A 12,152-nucleotide genomic window follows, 5' to 3' on the forward strand; every position below is an offset into this window, starting at 1 on the left:
AGGTGGAAGAATCTCATGACTTAAATATTACATTGAGTTTGATATTCTTCAAAGGCCAATATCCATGGCGACTTTCGCTCTATCGACACTAACCTGATAATAACCCTTTCTCTTTTAGGGTTTCATTCACCTATCAGTACTTTAATCTAACTTATAGGTAGCCCTTTCTATGACACAACTCTAAATAAAAACACCAATTATTAGAACTTAAATATATAAAGAGAACTCAACCCAAAAAACTAATCTATTAGGGAAGAGAACCTCAAATACCATATTGAATTTGTTGTTCTATTCAATGTAAGACTCATAACATAAAACATCTTTGTTGTCTCATCAAGATCTTACCCTTCTGCAATATCTCTTGGAGAATAAAAATGTATATATTTTTTCTCTAAATCCTATTAGACAAAAGCATCATGCACTACACTATCTTTTTTATTTTATTATGTTTCACAAGTACATTTGAATCCATATGTAATTATGAAATAATGGCCACAAAATTCAATATAAAATATTTGAACGTTTCATAATCCCCATGATTGAAAATAGAATTCAAATAAATGGCCATCTTCCATGACCTAGTTACAACAAGATGGAGTCAGCCACATATAAAACTTTTTCCTGGTCATACAAATAAGGTCATGAAATTTTGATTTTTTATATATAGTGGATTTGCCTGAACCTGCATGATTTTCTTTTAGTCTTTCTGGGATCTGGTCTTGTATTAAGATTAAACAACGCCATAAAGCTCTTTTATAAATGATAGAGTTGATGTCGAAATCCAAATCCATGCATGACCTCAATATCATTGCAAAATCATTGGTGATTGTGGCATGGGTAGAAAATATATGCTTCTGTTGAATGGATGATGATGTCATTGAAAAATCACACAGGTTCAGTAAAAAGATAATTCAGCAGGGGAGCAACAACTGCTATGCTTAAACTGTTCCCTAGCAATGCATACCTGCACAAGCAATGTATGTACTTTCAAATAACTGCTATGCTTAAACTGTTCTCTAATAACAATGCATGCCAATAAATGCAGGTATTTTGAAATAATGCAACAATAATAAGGTGTTTCATCAGAGAATGCGGAAAAAACTTGAACAAATGAAACAACATACCGTTGTCTAAGACTAATGTGCTCTGGAAACTCAAAATCTTCAGGGAACGAATGAAGGTTCGCAACCTGGTAATAGGATTACAAACAACATGCAGGTTAGTCATATGTGCTGAAATCAAGACATGTTTACAGCCACATTCATTCAAGTGCAGCATACACAGATTTAACTCACAAAAATGTATTGTATGACATTCTTGATAGTAAAGGGATATTAAGGAAACCCACCTCTCTCGGGGTAAAATACCTAAGGCGCTGCTCCTTTAGTGATGCTTTGTCCCTCTTCTTTGGCTGCACATTTAAATTTGAAGTTATGGAGGAGAGCAAAGAGTTTAACCAGTTCCGCAGGGACAGAATTAGCTACCAAATAGTTATGAAAATATATATAGCACAACAGCAGCAAGAACAACAATTAAAAATATATATACAAGAAAAAAACATAAATCTGATAACTTGTTATTTAACTTTATTTCCAAAATGAAACATATTGAAACACCAAGCAGCACCATACCTTAGGGAACATTAAATCCAGGTTTGCCAAGTTTATTTTCTTAGTTTGTTCCAACATCAATTTTAACAAAAATAGTACTTTTCACTGTTTTCAGTCAGGTATAGATTTTCTTGATAAAAGAAACTGAAACTAAATGTTGAACTGTAGCATCATAGTAATTATGTCTCAAAGCAAACTAAAAATTGACTGCATATCCCTTGTCAACTACTAAAAAACACTTAACACCCAATGGGTATCCATCCCAAGTTTACATCATTATTTTAGCACATCAAAATCACAACTATCAACATAATAAAATATGAAGGATATTCATAAGCACAGAACATCATACGAGTGCTTCAAAGACAAGAAGTGAATTGCATTGTTTATGAACATAATAAACAAATGGTCAAGAAAGACTTGTGCTTAATAGAAACCCAACCTCGACAGTCGCTAAAAGGGAACCAGTTCCCTTCACATATCTGTAATAACTTTTTGTAAAACAGCAGCAGCGCTTTGAATCAAGATAGACAACATCTAAGCTCTTTTAAGGAAATGGGAATCAAGAACAAAAAACTAATAACACTTATTTTTAAGATTACATGGTGAACAGATTATAAAATGGTGATTTGAATACGATTTAACCAATTAATGAAGCAAGGATACCCATAGCACTTCCCCATCGCTCTACCAAGCTTGAAGGAACATAGTACTGGTCCAAAGAGTCACATTCAACATCATTGGATAAACCAGTCACTGAAGTTACAGATTCAACATCTATATCATTGCCAGTGTTCTTCAATTCAAGAAAATTCTCAATGGGTTGACATGACTGGAACAACTTGAGGCCATCTTCTTGTGACAGATCGCCGTCATTAGCCACTGTATCAAAAGGCTCAAATAATGGTCTTGGGGATTGAATCAGCTGGCTGTTCCAAACTTCATTTACAAAAGATGAAGGTTTTCTCTTGGCCTGTAAATTGTGTACACATACAAGCCCATCATTACAAAAACTTTTAATCAAGAATACTAGTTTGAGATACATGAATAAATAATGGTCTTGGGATTGAATCAGCTGGCTTCCCAACAAATTGATTTTATTTTTTAATTTCATTTTGAATGAATCATAAGAGAGATAGAAGCACATCTCTAATTTTTCAAAACAACTAAGAAAGGTAGGCACAGTTGCAAAAGGTTGCAATTATATGATCATATCCCAAAACATATTTTCTAATGCCAGCTGACTAACGATATAATATGCGTTACGAAACACTTATTTACATTCAGATGAAAAAAATATGGCAAGGTTCAAGAAACCTACCAGACAAAAATAACGGGGCCTAGAATACGGAATTCCGAACTGCAAGGGGCTCAGAATGAACTCTTGTGTGATAAAATTCGTTTTTCCCAATATTTCAATCAGTTTTGCATGTGTATCAGATGTCTGTAACAAATGAAGGAAACAAGAAAAAATGAGTAGACAAAATTATTGATGATAATTAGAGTGTTAGCCAATGAGTTAGATTGAACAGGACAAACCTCAAATCCAACAACATTTTCCACAAACAACATACTAGGTGGCTGCAATAAGAAAGGTATAAGCTCAAGAATCTGAAGAAAAGAAAACGCTCGAGCATCACCAGTGTCCTTCTGGAGACCTAATATGAGATCATTGAGAATTTTTTGCTAGGCAACAAAAAATAAAATGATAAGAAAAGTAACGATTTACCTTGTCGTGTGTAAGGTTGGCAAGGAGGAGAAAGAAGCCATGCATCAGCAGCATATTTGTCAAGATCAGCAGCAGTTAGGGATTGAATATTTCCCTAAGTCAAGCAACATAAGCAAATCACAATCAGCATCAACAGTTATTATCAAGAAGCTTATAAGCTCTCATCTACCTTACTTATAAGCTAGTTATAATCTCCTTATAATCTCTTCTAGACAATAAATAACTAAGTAAGTTGAAAATAACAAAATTGAAAAGCGATTAAGGAAACGTTAGTGAAAGAGGAAAGGGAAAATCAAGGAACCTGGTAAGGACGGTGGCGAAAGTTAAACTGGTAAACATCATTAGCAATGTCATTGATTTCAAATGCTTCCATCACTTGCGCGTTCACCCCAGCTTTCATCAACGAGTACCTCTAACAGAGTAACAATGAATGAATGAATTCAGTGTTGAAATGCATGAATAAGTGTATGAATGAATTAGGGTTAAGGATTGGTTAGGGTTGTACCATGCCACCGATTCCGCTGTAAAATTCCAGCACTCTCCGACCGCCGCCGTCAGATTTTGCCATTTCCGATTGACTCGTCCGTTTACTACTCGGCGGGAAATGGATTTAGAGCGTCGAATTCTAACCCTAAGATCAGTTAAGGCACCCAAATAATAAGCTTGGTTGAAAGGAAGTTTCCAACTTTTTCTGTCTTGAAAAAAAATATTTAAATTAAAATTATAATTATTAAATATTTTTTTAATTAATCAATATTTTCTGATATATAGAGTCACACAAAATTATAGAAAATGAGATGTCTCAATTTAAATAACACTCATTATATCAATACAAACTAATATATATGCATTCATAAATATTTATACGTTGAATTTTCATTTATATTAGTTTTAAGAGTTAATAATAATTGAAATTAAAAATGAATAATAAATGATAGAGTAATAACATAAAATACTTTCCTAATATCACTGTATTCATCTTTTTCTAGTAAATATCATAATTAGTCCTATAATATCAATTAGTGTTTAGTATAAAACTTAGTATTCAGTTTTAGTAAAAAAAAAATTGTTTAATATCTAAAATAATTTAACAAACTTTTGTGCCCATTTGATTAAAAAAATGATGTCAAGTTGGGTTGTAACATTATATGCAAATCTTGTGTTAGAAATATTTTTTATAATGTTTATGGTGTGGTAGATAAATGGAACAAGTTTCTCCAAAAAATGAGTGCATAATCAGCTTTTATTGTTCTGAATTTTTTATGCACTTGATCAAATTAATGGTGTATAAATCAATTTTGCAAACTTGCTTAATGTAGTTTATATTATCTATTAATAAAATTGTTCAAATCAAAGTATGTAGTTATCAGAGACAACACACAAACATAACTTTTATTTGTAGGTAATTTTGTAGATCAAACAAAAACTAATTTTGTTATATACCAATTTTCTAGGTAACTAGTCCTAGTCAAATTCACTAGCCAAATTTGTTATGCCAACTTCTAGAATATTGTATTTCAATCCTATCTTGCATAAAGATACCTTTTTCTAAGCCTATCATACTCCCTTACCCTCCACTTGTACCAATCCCACCCCTTTGATAATACAATTTTTATCTGATTTGTTATCATTCATTTGTATTACTTCTATTTTAATAGTTAATAATGATGGAAATCAAATGGTGAATAGTATATATATATATATATATAGCCTATCTCATTATTTTGCTTGTGATATAGTATTCTTGCTGTGTTTCATTTGATTTTTGCTTCTTTTTCATAATGGATACAAAAAGGTGAAGTGAATGTGTGACATGATCCCACATAGTATTAACAAAAAACTAGTCTTTGGTTGGTGTTAGTGAGAGAAGGATCAAAGAGAGAGAGAGAGAGAGACATGGGTTGGAAAGGGATACTAGGTTTTGAATATGGTATAGTTCAAGCTCCATTAGGCCCTGATATTTCTGGTCCTCACCTTGTTGCTGCTGTTGCCAATTCTGGTGCTCTTGCCTTTCTCAGATCCCCTGACTGGGTAAATACATATACATATACATACATATATATACATACCTATACATACATGTATACATACATATATACATATATGTATGTATAATACTCTATGTTTGCTTGATGTTTATGATTGCTTTGTGTTCTTTAATATGTGTAGCAGTTCATTGTTTCTGGTCTAAGAGTATCATATGCAATGTGCAAAGTTGTAGTACAAGTTCATTGTTTTATAGTGTAAACATTCTTTGTTTAATATATATATATAATCTTATCATTTTTTTGATCACAGTACTTTTTAGACCTAAGTCTTAATCAGCTATCATGTAAACATTTATTGTTTCCAAACAAAAGGTTTTGATCAAGGATTACAAAGTATGGTAAGAAAGTCATGATTCTTCTTTGTTAATCTACTTGACTTTTTCTTATGTAGGAATCACCAGATTATTTGAGGGAGCTCATAAGGAAGACTAGGAGCTTAACCAATAAACCATTCGGGGTTGGTGTCGTTCTAGCATTTCCTCATGAGGAGAACTTGAAGGTCATTCTTGATGAAAAAGTTGCAGTCTTGCAAGTTTATTGGGGTGATTGTACAAGGGAATTGGTAGTTAAGGCTCATTCTGCTGGTGTCAAAGTTGTTCCTCAAGTGAGTATTATTATGCTAATTTATTTATGATACTAAACTACCAACTATATGCAATTCATAAGAGACAATGATATTAAAACTTTGGTATTCATTTTAGTTGCTTAGTGAATTAATGACTCTGCTTATGTTTCTCTGATACTTAGTTAAAATTAAACTGAGCCTGTTTTGCTTTCGTTGAACTCGGTTAAACATAAAGTTGGTTTAAAGAAAGTAAACCTCTCAGCCTGTTATCACTTTTTTCTTTTTCTTTTGCTAAACTGAGTTCAGATAAAAATATCTAGCATTGCTGTGTTTAGAACTCATGATCCTGCTAGAGTAGCACTTAGCATGTCGTTATTTTCATTATTCTCTATTATCGGTATGTAATTAACTTGTTACTTGCTTGTAATCCGATCATAGGTCGGGAGTTTTGAAGGCGCAAAAAAGGCAATTGATGCAGGTGTTGATGGGATAATTGTACAAGGACGGGAAGCCGGTGGTCATGTCATTGGTCAGGTGTGCATGCTTGTCATAATTTTATCCTAGTTTTGATAAATAAGAGTTGTTAGTAATTTACTGTATCAATTAAAGCATAAGAGGATAGAGAAGAATGCTGTTATTAGTTATTACTTTTGAGAATCTCTTACAGTTTTTACCTTGGCTAATGTGTTACAAATAACTGAAGAGGCACAAAATTTTGAGTCTAACTGTCATATCTGTGTTTAATAGTGAAAGACTAAGTTGGAACATTTTTAGTAAGATATGGAGATTCATATGCATTTGTGGTTGTAGATGTTTGGTAAGTTGCATTATATTCTTTTTCCATGAGAAACTTTTCCAACAAAACCTTCACTAGTTTTCGGCACCTTGCCTCTCAGCTCTCGGGTTCGATCTTATATGTGGTGATTTTTAGATCATTTAGCTTCTGTTTTGAACTGTATAAAACTCATTAGAAGTAGTGAATCAAAATGTGAAATTTCATCATCTAATGCTTTTTTATTGCAAATAATGAGGTTACAACACCAAATCTTCTACCGTCATACATAACGAAAATTTCTCTAGTTATAAGATTTTTTTATGAGGCATGTTCAGTCTTTTGAGTATTTACTGTTTCATGTTCTCACTTGGTTATCATTGGAAAATAGTCACTTACATATGCAATGCTCTCTCATTCTTTAGAGGAATCCTTCTTTTTTATCGTCTATCATTGCTTTATTAATGTCCGGTAGTTGATGTGGATGATGTACTACACTATATTTTTTGATTCAGCTACTCAGAGATGACATAGCTTGCCACTGCATTTAATTGCAGGATGGTTTGATTTCATTGGTGCCAAGGGTGGTCGAACTAGTTGGTGACCGAGATATACCTGTTATTGCAGCTGGAGGAATTGTAGACGCTAGAGGCTATGTTGCGGCTCTGGCACTTGGTGCCCGTGGCGTCTGTCTGGGCACTAGGTTCGACATATTTAATTTTTTCTTATCATATTTAAGGAAATTGTTCTCATATTCTTGGAGGAATGTCTTAGCATTTATGGTATATGTTCAACTTAGGTTTAGTTGCTTCAGGGTAATGAATTACACAATTCATTCCTTGCCAGGTTCGATAATGAATATATATATGTTCCATGCTAAGAGTTTTGTTTGCAGGTTTGTCGCAACAAATGAAAGCTATGCTCATCCCTCATACAAAAGGAAGTTAGTTGAAATGGCCGAAACCGAGTACACAAATGTATTTGGTCGGGCGAGATGGCCTGGTGCACCGCATCGCGTATTGCAGACACCCTTCTACAAGGATTGGAAATCCCTTCCAGCACATGAAAATGAAGCCAACCAGCCTGTCATAGGCCACTCAACAATTAATGGCGTGGTATGGTTACAATTTATGTATACTCCAATAGTGCTAGCATATTTATATACTCGGAAAATGTTTCACACTCGTCTAGGCTCGACAACTCTTATACAACTTCGAGTGTATAACACAAAGTACTTTGCATTATAGAATTAGAAGTTATCAAGTAAGTTGTTAATTATTTATAAGCATGTCCATGCTCAACGTTTGCGCTTTACTATATTCTTGCCATCAAACAGGAGAAAGAGATTCGGCGTTTTGCTGGTACAGTCCCGAACGTGACAACTACAGGAGATCTTGAGAGTATGGCTCTGTATGCTGGCCAAGGTGTTGGTCTCATCAACGAAATTATATCTGCTGGTGAAGTGGTTAAGAGACTAGTTGAAGAGGCTCAACTTATTATACAACAAAACTTTAATTAAGAGTAGCTTTACATTGAGTAGCATAGTCAAAATAATTTTCAGTGTAACAAGTCTTGCAAATATGGTTGTGGCCCAGAATAACAATACTCAAGAGTAACACTTCAAAATTCATAATAAATTTTTTGAATTTATGTTCATAATGTTGTTCATTTGGAGATATGTAATATTTTGATATTACTAGAGAAGTAGAGAACAAACAAAAGGAAAACATATTTAAGGTACATGAATTATCATAGTACTGCATTATAGAAAAGGAAAACATTAATTGATCTACTTTGGTTTTAGTAACACTTCCTTAATCACTTTGTCCAAATTCTTGTATGAAAAACCACCAACTCTAGTGTCCTCTTCTGCCTTATTCTTCAACTCCATGACCTTCTCCCTCATCTTCTTTCCTTTCTCCCCCACAATAAGTTCATTAACTAGATTTTCAACCTCATCCCTCTTCACATTATTCTCAATCTCCATTCCAATGCACCATTCATTACAAATGTACCTACAATTTGTTGGTTGATCAGCAAAAAATGGCCAACACAACATTGGCACTCCAGCACATATGCTTTCAGTAGTTGAGTTCCATCCACAATGAGTCAAGAATCCACCAACTGAAGGATGGTTCAACACTTTCTCTTGTGGACACCACTTTGCTATTAGGCCTCTATCTCTAGTTTCATCAACAAACTCTGATGACAAAATTACTGAGCCACCAATAACAAGGTCAGGCCTAATGATCCATAAGAAGGTTTTTTTGCTGTTGGCTAAACCCCAAGCAAACTCTAGAAGTTGCTCAGGAGACATAACTGTGATGCTGCCAAAGTTAACATATACTACTGATCTTGGCTCTTTTGATTCAAGCCATTCAAGACACTCAGTGTCCTCTTCCCAAAGACTTGAAGTTGAACCTAAAGTTGGCAAGTTGTTCTGTGGAGTTTGGTTGAGAAATGAAGGAAAAGGGCCAATGGTGTAAAGAGAAGGGAACATAAAAGAGAGAGCATTCAATGCATCACTCTCAAGTTCATGGCTAGTATTGAAAACAATAGTTGGTGCTGATCTTTGAATTTCATCTACCATCTCAATGAAAAGGTGTAGCATAGAATCATTTGGATCTGTTGTCCTTATATAATCAACCTGGTCCTTGAGTCTAAAATTTTGCATACCTGGAATAAAGTCCACTTTGGTGTCCAAATACCCATTTGTCAGATAACTCTTATCTGCATTTCATGTTTACAAAAAATCATTAGCTTGAACTTTATATTCATATCTAAGTAAGCCTAACACATGTGTTATAAATGCTATTTTCTTGGGACCATATCCCCAACCACATTCACCTATAAAGATAGGACAGTCTATAATAGGTAAGTTTCATATTATTAATCAGAACTGATTTTCCTACAACACATGCAACCATTTCTTATGTCAAAGAGTGTATTACAAAGATTTCTCTTCCCTAATACATTTAACCAACTTAGTCCTTAACGATGTTAATACATATATGATACGATTAACAAGGTATTGGTCTAGTGGTGTAAGACTCTGCTAGATCCTCAATATGACAAAATGTCAAGAGTCGATTTCTGAGAGCAACACTTGTTAAAGGGGCAGCCATGTACCCCGAAAGGGACTAGTTTCTTATCTATACGATGAAGGGATACCTAGTACCCCAAAAAAAATGCTGATAAAACAATGCTGCATGGAGAAAGAACATGAATTAAGACTACCTTTGAGTGGTATAAGACCCTTATCAAGAAGAGTTCTAAAGTGCACAAGGGATAACAATGAAAAAGCACTGGCAGGCCAAAGTATTAGAATAGGGATTCCAAGTTCTTGAGCAGCTTTTATAGTAAACACCATGGTACCATCACAAACCAAGCAAGTAACTTGAGGTATCTTACCATCCAAGGCAGAAGAAGCATTAAGTGTAGCAAGCAAGTTCTTAAAAGGGTTGAGAAAGTTTTTTCTAGTTGATTGAAGAAGAGACACTACATCTTGAGTAACATCATCATTGTCCATTGAAGGAAGAGCATCAGGGATAGTCTCAAAGTGAAAGTCATGGAAGCCATGAAGGGCATTAGGACCCTTTGACTTAAGCAAACGTTTATGGTTGTATTCAGTGTTAACAAAGGTTATGTGAAAGCCTCTTAGGTGAAGTAGTTTTGCTAGTTTGAAGAGTGGATTTATATGGCCTTGAACTGGAAATGGTATCAACACAGCATGAGGCTTTTTCTCCATAGAGTGACCCTTCTCTTCTTCTTGTTTTTGGAGTTAAGTCTAGGCAAAGTTTAAGGGATAAGGATATGTATCTCATTAAGGATATGTATCTTATTATTAAGGGTATGTATCTCAACCGCACTACATTGTTGATAAGGGTATACATGTTATGCAGGGAAGACATACATTCCACAATTATTATATGGTGTATAATCAATTGCGTCATGATGAAAAGGGCTACCTATAAGATGAATTAAGGTATATGGTTGAATAATTATGTGACTGAAACTGCCAAAAAAGAAGGGCTAGCATTGCATCAGTGTCGATAATGATAAAGTGATAGTCATTGTGGACACCAGTCCTTAAAGGGGCAACAATGTTATGGATTTATAGCTTAGCAAACTCAAACTCAATGTGGTATTAGATTTTCATACTTAATACTAGTCTTTTAGCTTTAAATTCTTACACAATCTTATTATTGATTTGAAATAAAGGGAGTAATAACGTGGTCCAATGGTTAAGATGAAGTGGTTTAAGAAATGAAGTAAAAGAGGTTATGAATTCAAGTCTCATCCATAACAAATTTATAAAAAAAAAGTCATAAGGTGTTTTAATGATTTGTCTTTAGGAGAAGGAATGAAGTGAAGAAGATTGAAAGTTCGAGTTATAGTCACAACAAATACTAATAAATTTTTGCACTAACAATACATAAATATTATATTATATCTAAATTGTATGAAAATTGTATCATATCATATCAAAGTAAGAGATCCTTTTAGATGTGTGTTATCGTGGAACGCGTGGTTATACATTTAGACAAAATGTCTCTTTAATATTTAAATTGTCACATTAACATAGAAACAAGTGGTGGAGTAGTGATTTGTCTTGGTGCTTGTCAAGATTATGATGGTCCCGTTTGATTATTACAGTATAAGAATACGTGCATGGATCACCTATCTTATAAGTTTTATGTCTTCATATCTCAAATCAATCAAAGTTCATAAAATAATATTAAAATATTAATTTCGTGTTTTATAATTTGTTTTAAATGAATAAAGTTTTCTTATTGGATTGATACACTAAGTGAAACATGAATGGAGATATATGATCCCATAAGTAATAATATTACATGTTTTTATATGCCCTTGTAATGTATTAATGCAAAGCTATGAGCATATACTTGTTCACCTCTCTTTAGTTGTAAGACCAACCTTTGAAATGTAATGTTATACACTGTTCTGGACTCATTGCAAGGTTTTTTTACCTATGTTCTCCAGCAAACAATTAGAAACTCTCCTAAAAAATTCATATTTCTATGTCTCAAGCTAACCAAATTTCATCAAGTAATATGAGAAAACTATTTTTATTTTAATAAATTTTTTTTAATTAAGTGATATTTTTAATTGAATTAGATACAAAATAATATAAAAAAGTTATTTTCTATCAAGTGATCTTTCATCATATCTTTGTATGGGCTTCCATGTTCCTGCCATTATTTTTAAGAAGTAGTATGAGATTTTTTTTATATATTAGTATTTTTTGTTGTGGATGAAACTCAATTTTTTTACACCTTCAAACTACCTTATGATTCTTTTTATTTTTATTTTTATGAAACTCGAATCCACAATATTTTGCTCTCCATTTCTTAAGCCATTTATCTTCATCAACAAACCACATTATATTATCATGTTAATGGGTGTA

General features: G+C 33.4%; 3 protein-coding genes across 5 annotated transcripts; 1 reads left to right on the top strand and 2 right to left on the bottom strand.

Annotated features, from left to right (window-relative positions):
• Positions 616-4,000, bottom strand: LOC109333630 (tRNA (cytosine-5-)-methyltransferase). 3 transcript variants are annotated; one of them, XM_019569156.1, is made up of 11 exons: positions 3,845-4,000; positions 3,641-3,751; positions 3,340-3,433; positions 3,150-3,268; positions 2,932-3,054; positions 2,277-2,583; positions 2,053-2,147; positions 1,349-1,411; positions 1,125-1,189; positions 849-964; positions 616-815 (listed from the first exon to the last, which is right to left on the bottom strand). In XM_019569156.1, exons 1-10 carry the CDS (start codon positions 3,905-3,907, stop codon positions 886-888), a joined length of 1,119 nt encoding a protein of 372 aa, XP_019424701.1. In that variant the 5' UTR covers positions 3,908-4,000; the 3' UTR covers positions 616-815; positions 849-885. The 3 variants fall into 3 exon arrangements, with proteins under 3 accessions (XP_019424701.1, XP_019424700.1, XP_019424702.1); XM_019569155.1 differs by having other exon boundaries at positions 616-964; XM_019569157.1 differs by lacking the exon at positions 3,845-4,000 and having other exon boundaries at positions 616-964; positions 3,150-3,260.
• On the top strand, positions 5,114-8,380 carry LOC109334511 (probable nitronate monooxygenase). The gene is made up of 6 exons (XM_019570328.1): positions 5,114-5,370; positions 5,779-5,991; positions 6,391-6,486; positions 7,282-7,427; positions 7,620-7,839; positions 8,061-8,380. The coding sequence occupies exons 1-6, from the start codon at positions 5,236-5,238 to the stop codon at positions 8,241-8,243; spliced, it is 993 nt and encodes a 330-aa protein (XP_019425873.1). The 5' UTR covers positions 5,114-5,235; the 3' UTR covers positions 8,244-8,380.
• LOC109334509 (7-deoxyloganetin glucosyltransferase-like) lies at positions 8,360-10,534 on the bottom strand. The gene is made up of 2 exons (XM_019570327.1): positions 9,962-10,534; positions 8,360-9,454 (listed from the first exon to the last, which is right to left on the bottom strand). Exons 1-2 carry the CDS (start codon positions 10,470-10,472, stop codon positions 8,514-8,516), a joined length of 1,452 nt encoding a protein of 483 aa, XP_019425872.1. The 5' UTR covers positions 10,473-10,534; the 3' UTR covers positions 8,360-8,513.

Source organism: Lupinus angustifolius, chromosome LG19, assembly GCF_001865875.1.
Source record: "Lupinus angustifolius cultivar Tanjil chromosome LG19, LupAngTanjil_v1.0, whole genome shotgun sequence".
NCBI lineage: Eukaryota > Viridiplantae > Streptophyta > Magnoliopsida > Fabales > Fabaceae > Lupinus > Lupinus angustifolius.

Bases quoted from the DNA above. Each gene is read 5' to 3' on its own strand.
- LOC109334511 (XM_019570328.1), top strand. From the start codon at position 5,236: ATGGGTTGGAAAGGGATACTAGGTTTTGAATATGGTATAGTTCAAGCT. The intron at 5,371-5,778 runs GTAAATACATAT...TTTCTTATGTAG, and splicing joins TTCTCAGATCCCCTGACTGG to GAATCACCAGATTATTTGAG. The intron at 7,840-8,060 runs GTATGGTTACAA...GCCATCAAACAG, and splicing joins ACTCAACAATTAATGGCGTG to GAGAAAGAGATTCGGCGTTT.
- LOC109334509 (XM_019570327.1), bottom strand. From the start codon at position 10,472: ATGGAGAAAAAGCCTCATGCTGTGTTGATACCATTTCCAGTTCAAGGC. The intron at 9,455-9,961 runs GTAGTCTTAATT...CATGAAATGCAG, and splicing joins GGGTCTTATACCACTCAAAG to ATAAGAGTTATCTGACAAAT.
- LOC109333630 (XM_019569156.1), bottom strand. From the start codon at position 3,907: ATGGCAAAATCTGACGGCGGCGGTCGGAGAGTGCTGGAATTTTACAGC. The intron at 3,055-3,149 runs GTTTGTCCTGTT...CATTTGTTACAG, and splicing joins AAAATGTTGTTGGATTTGAG to ACATCTGATACACATGCAAA. The intron at 2,584-2,931 runs GTAGGTTTCTTG...CACAATTTACAG, and splicing joins GGCCCCGTTATTTTTGTCTG to GCCAAGAGAAAACCTTCATC.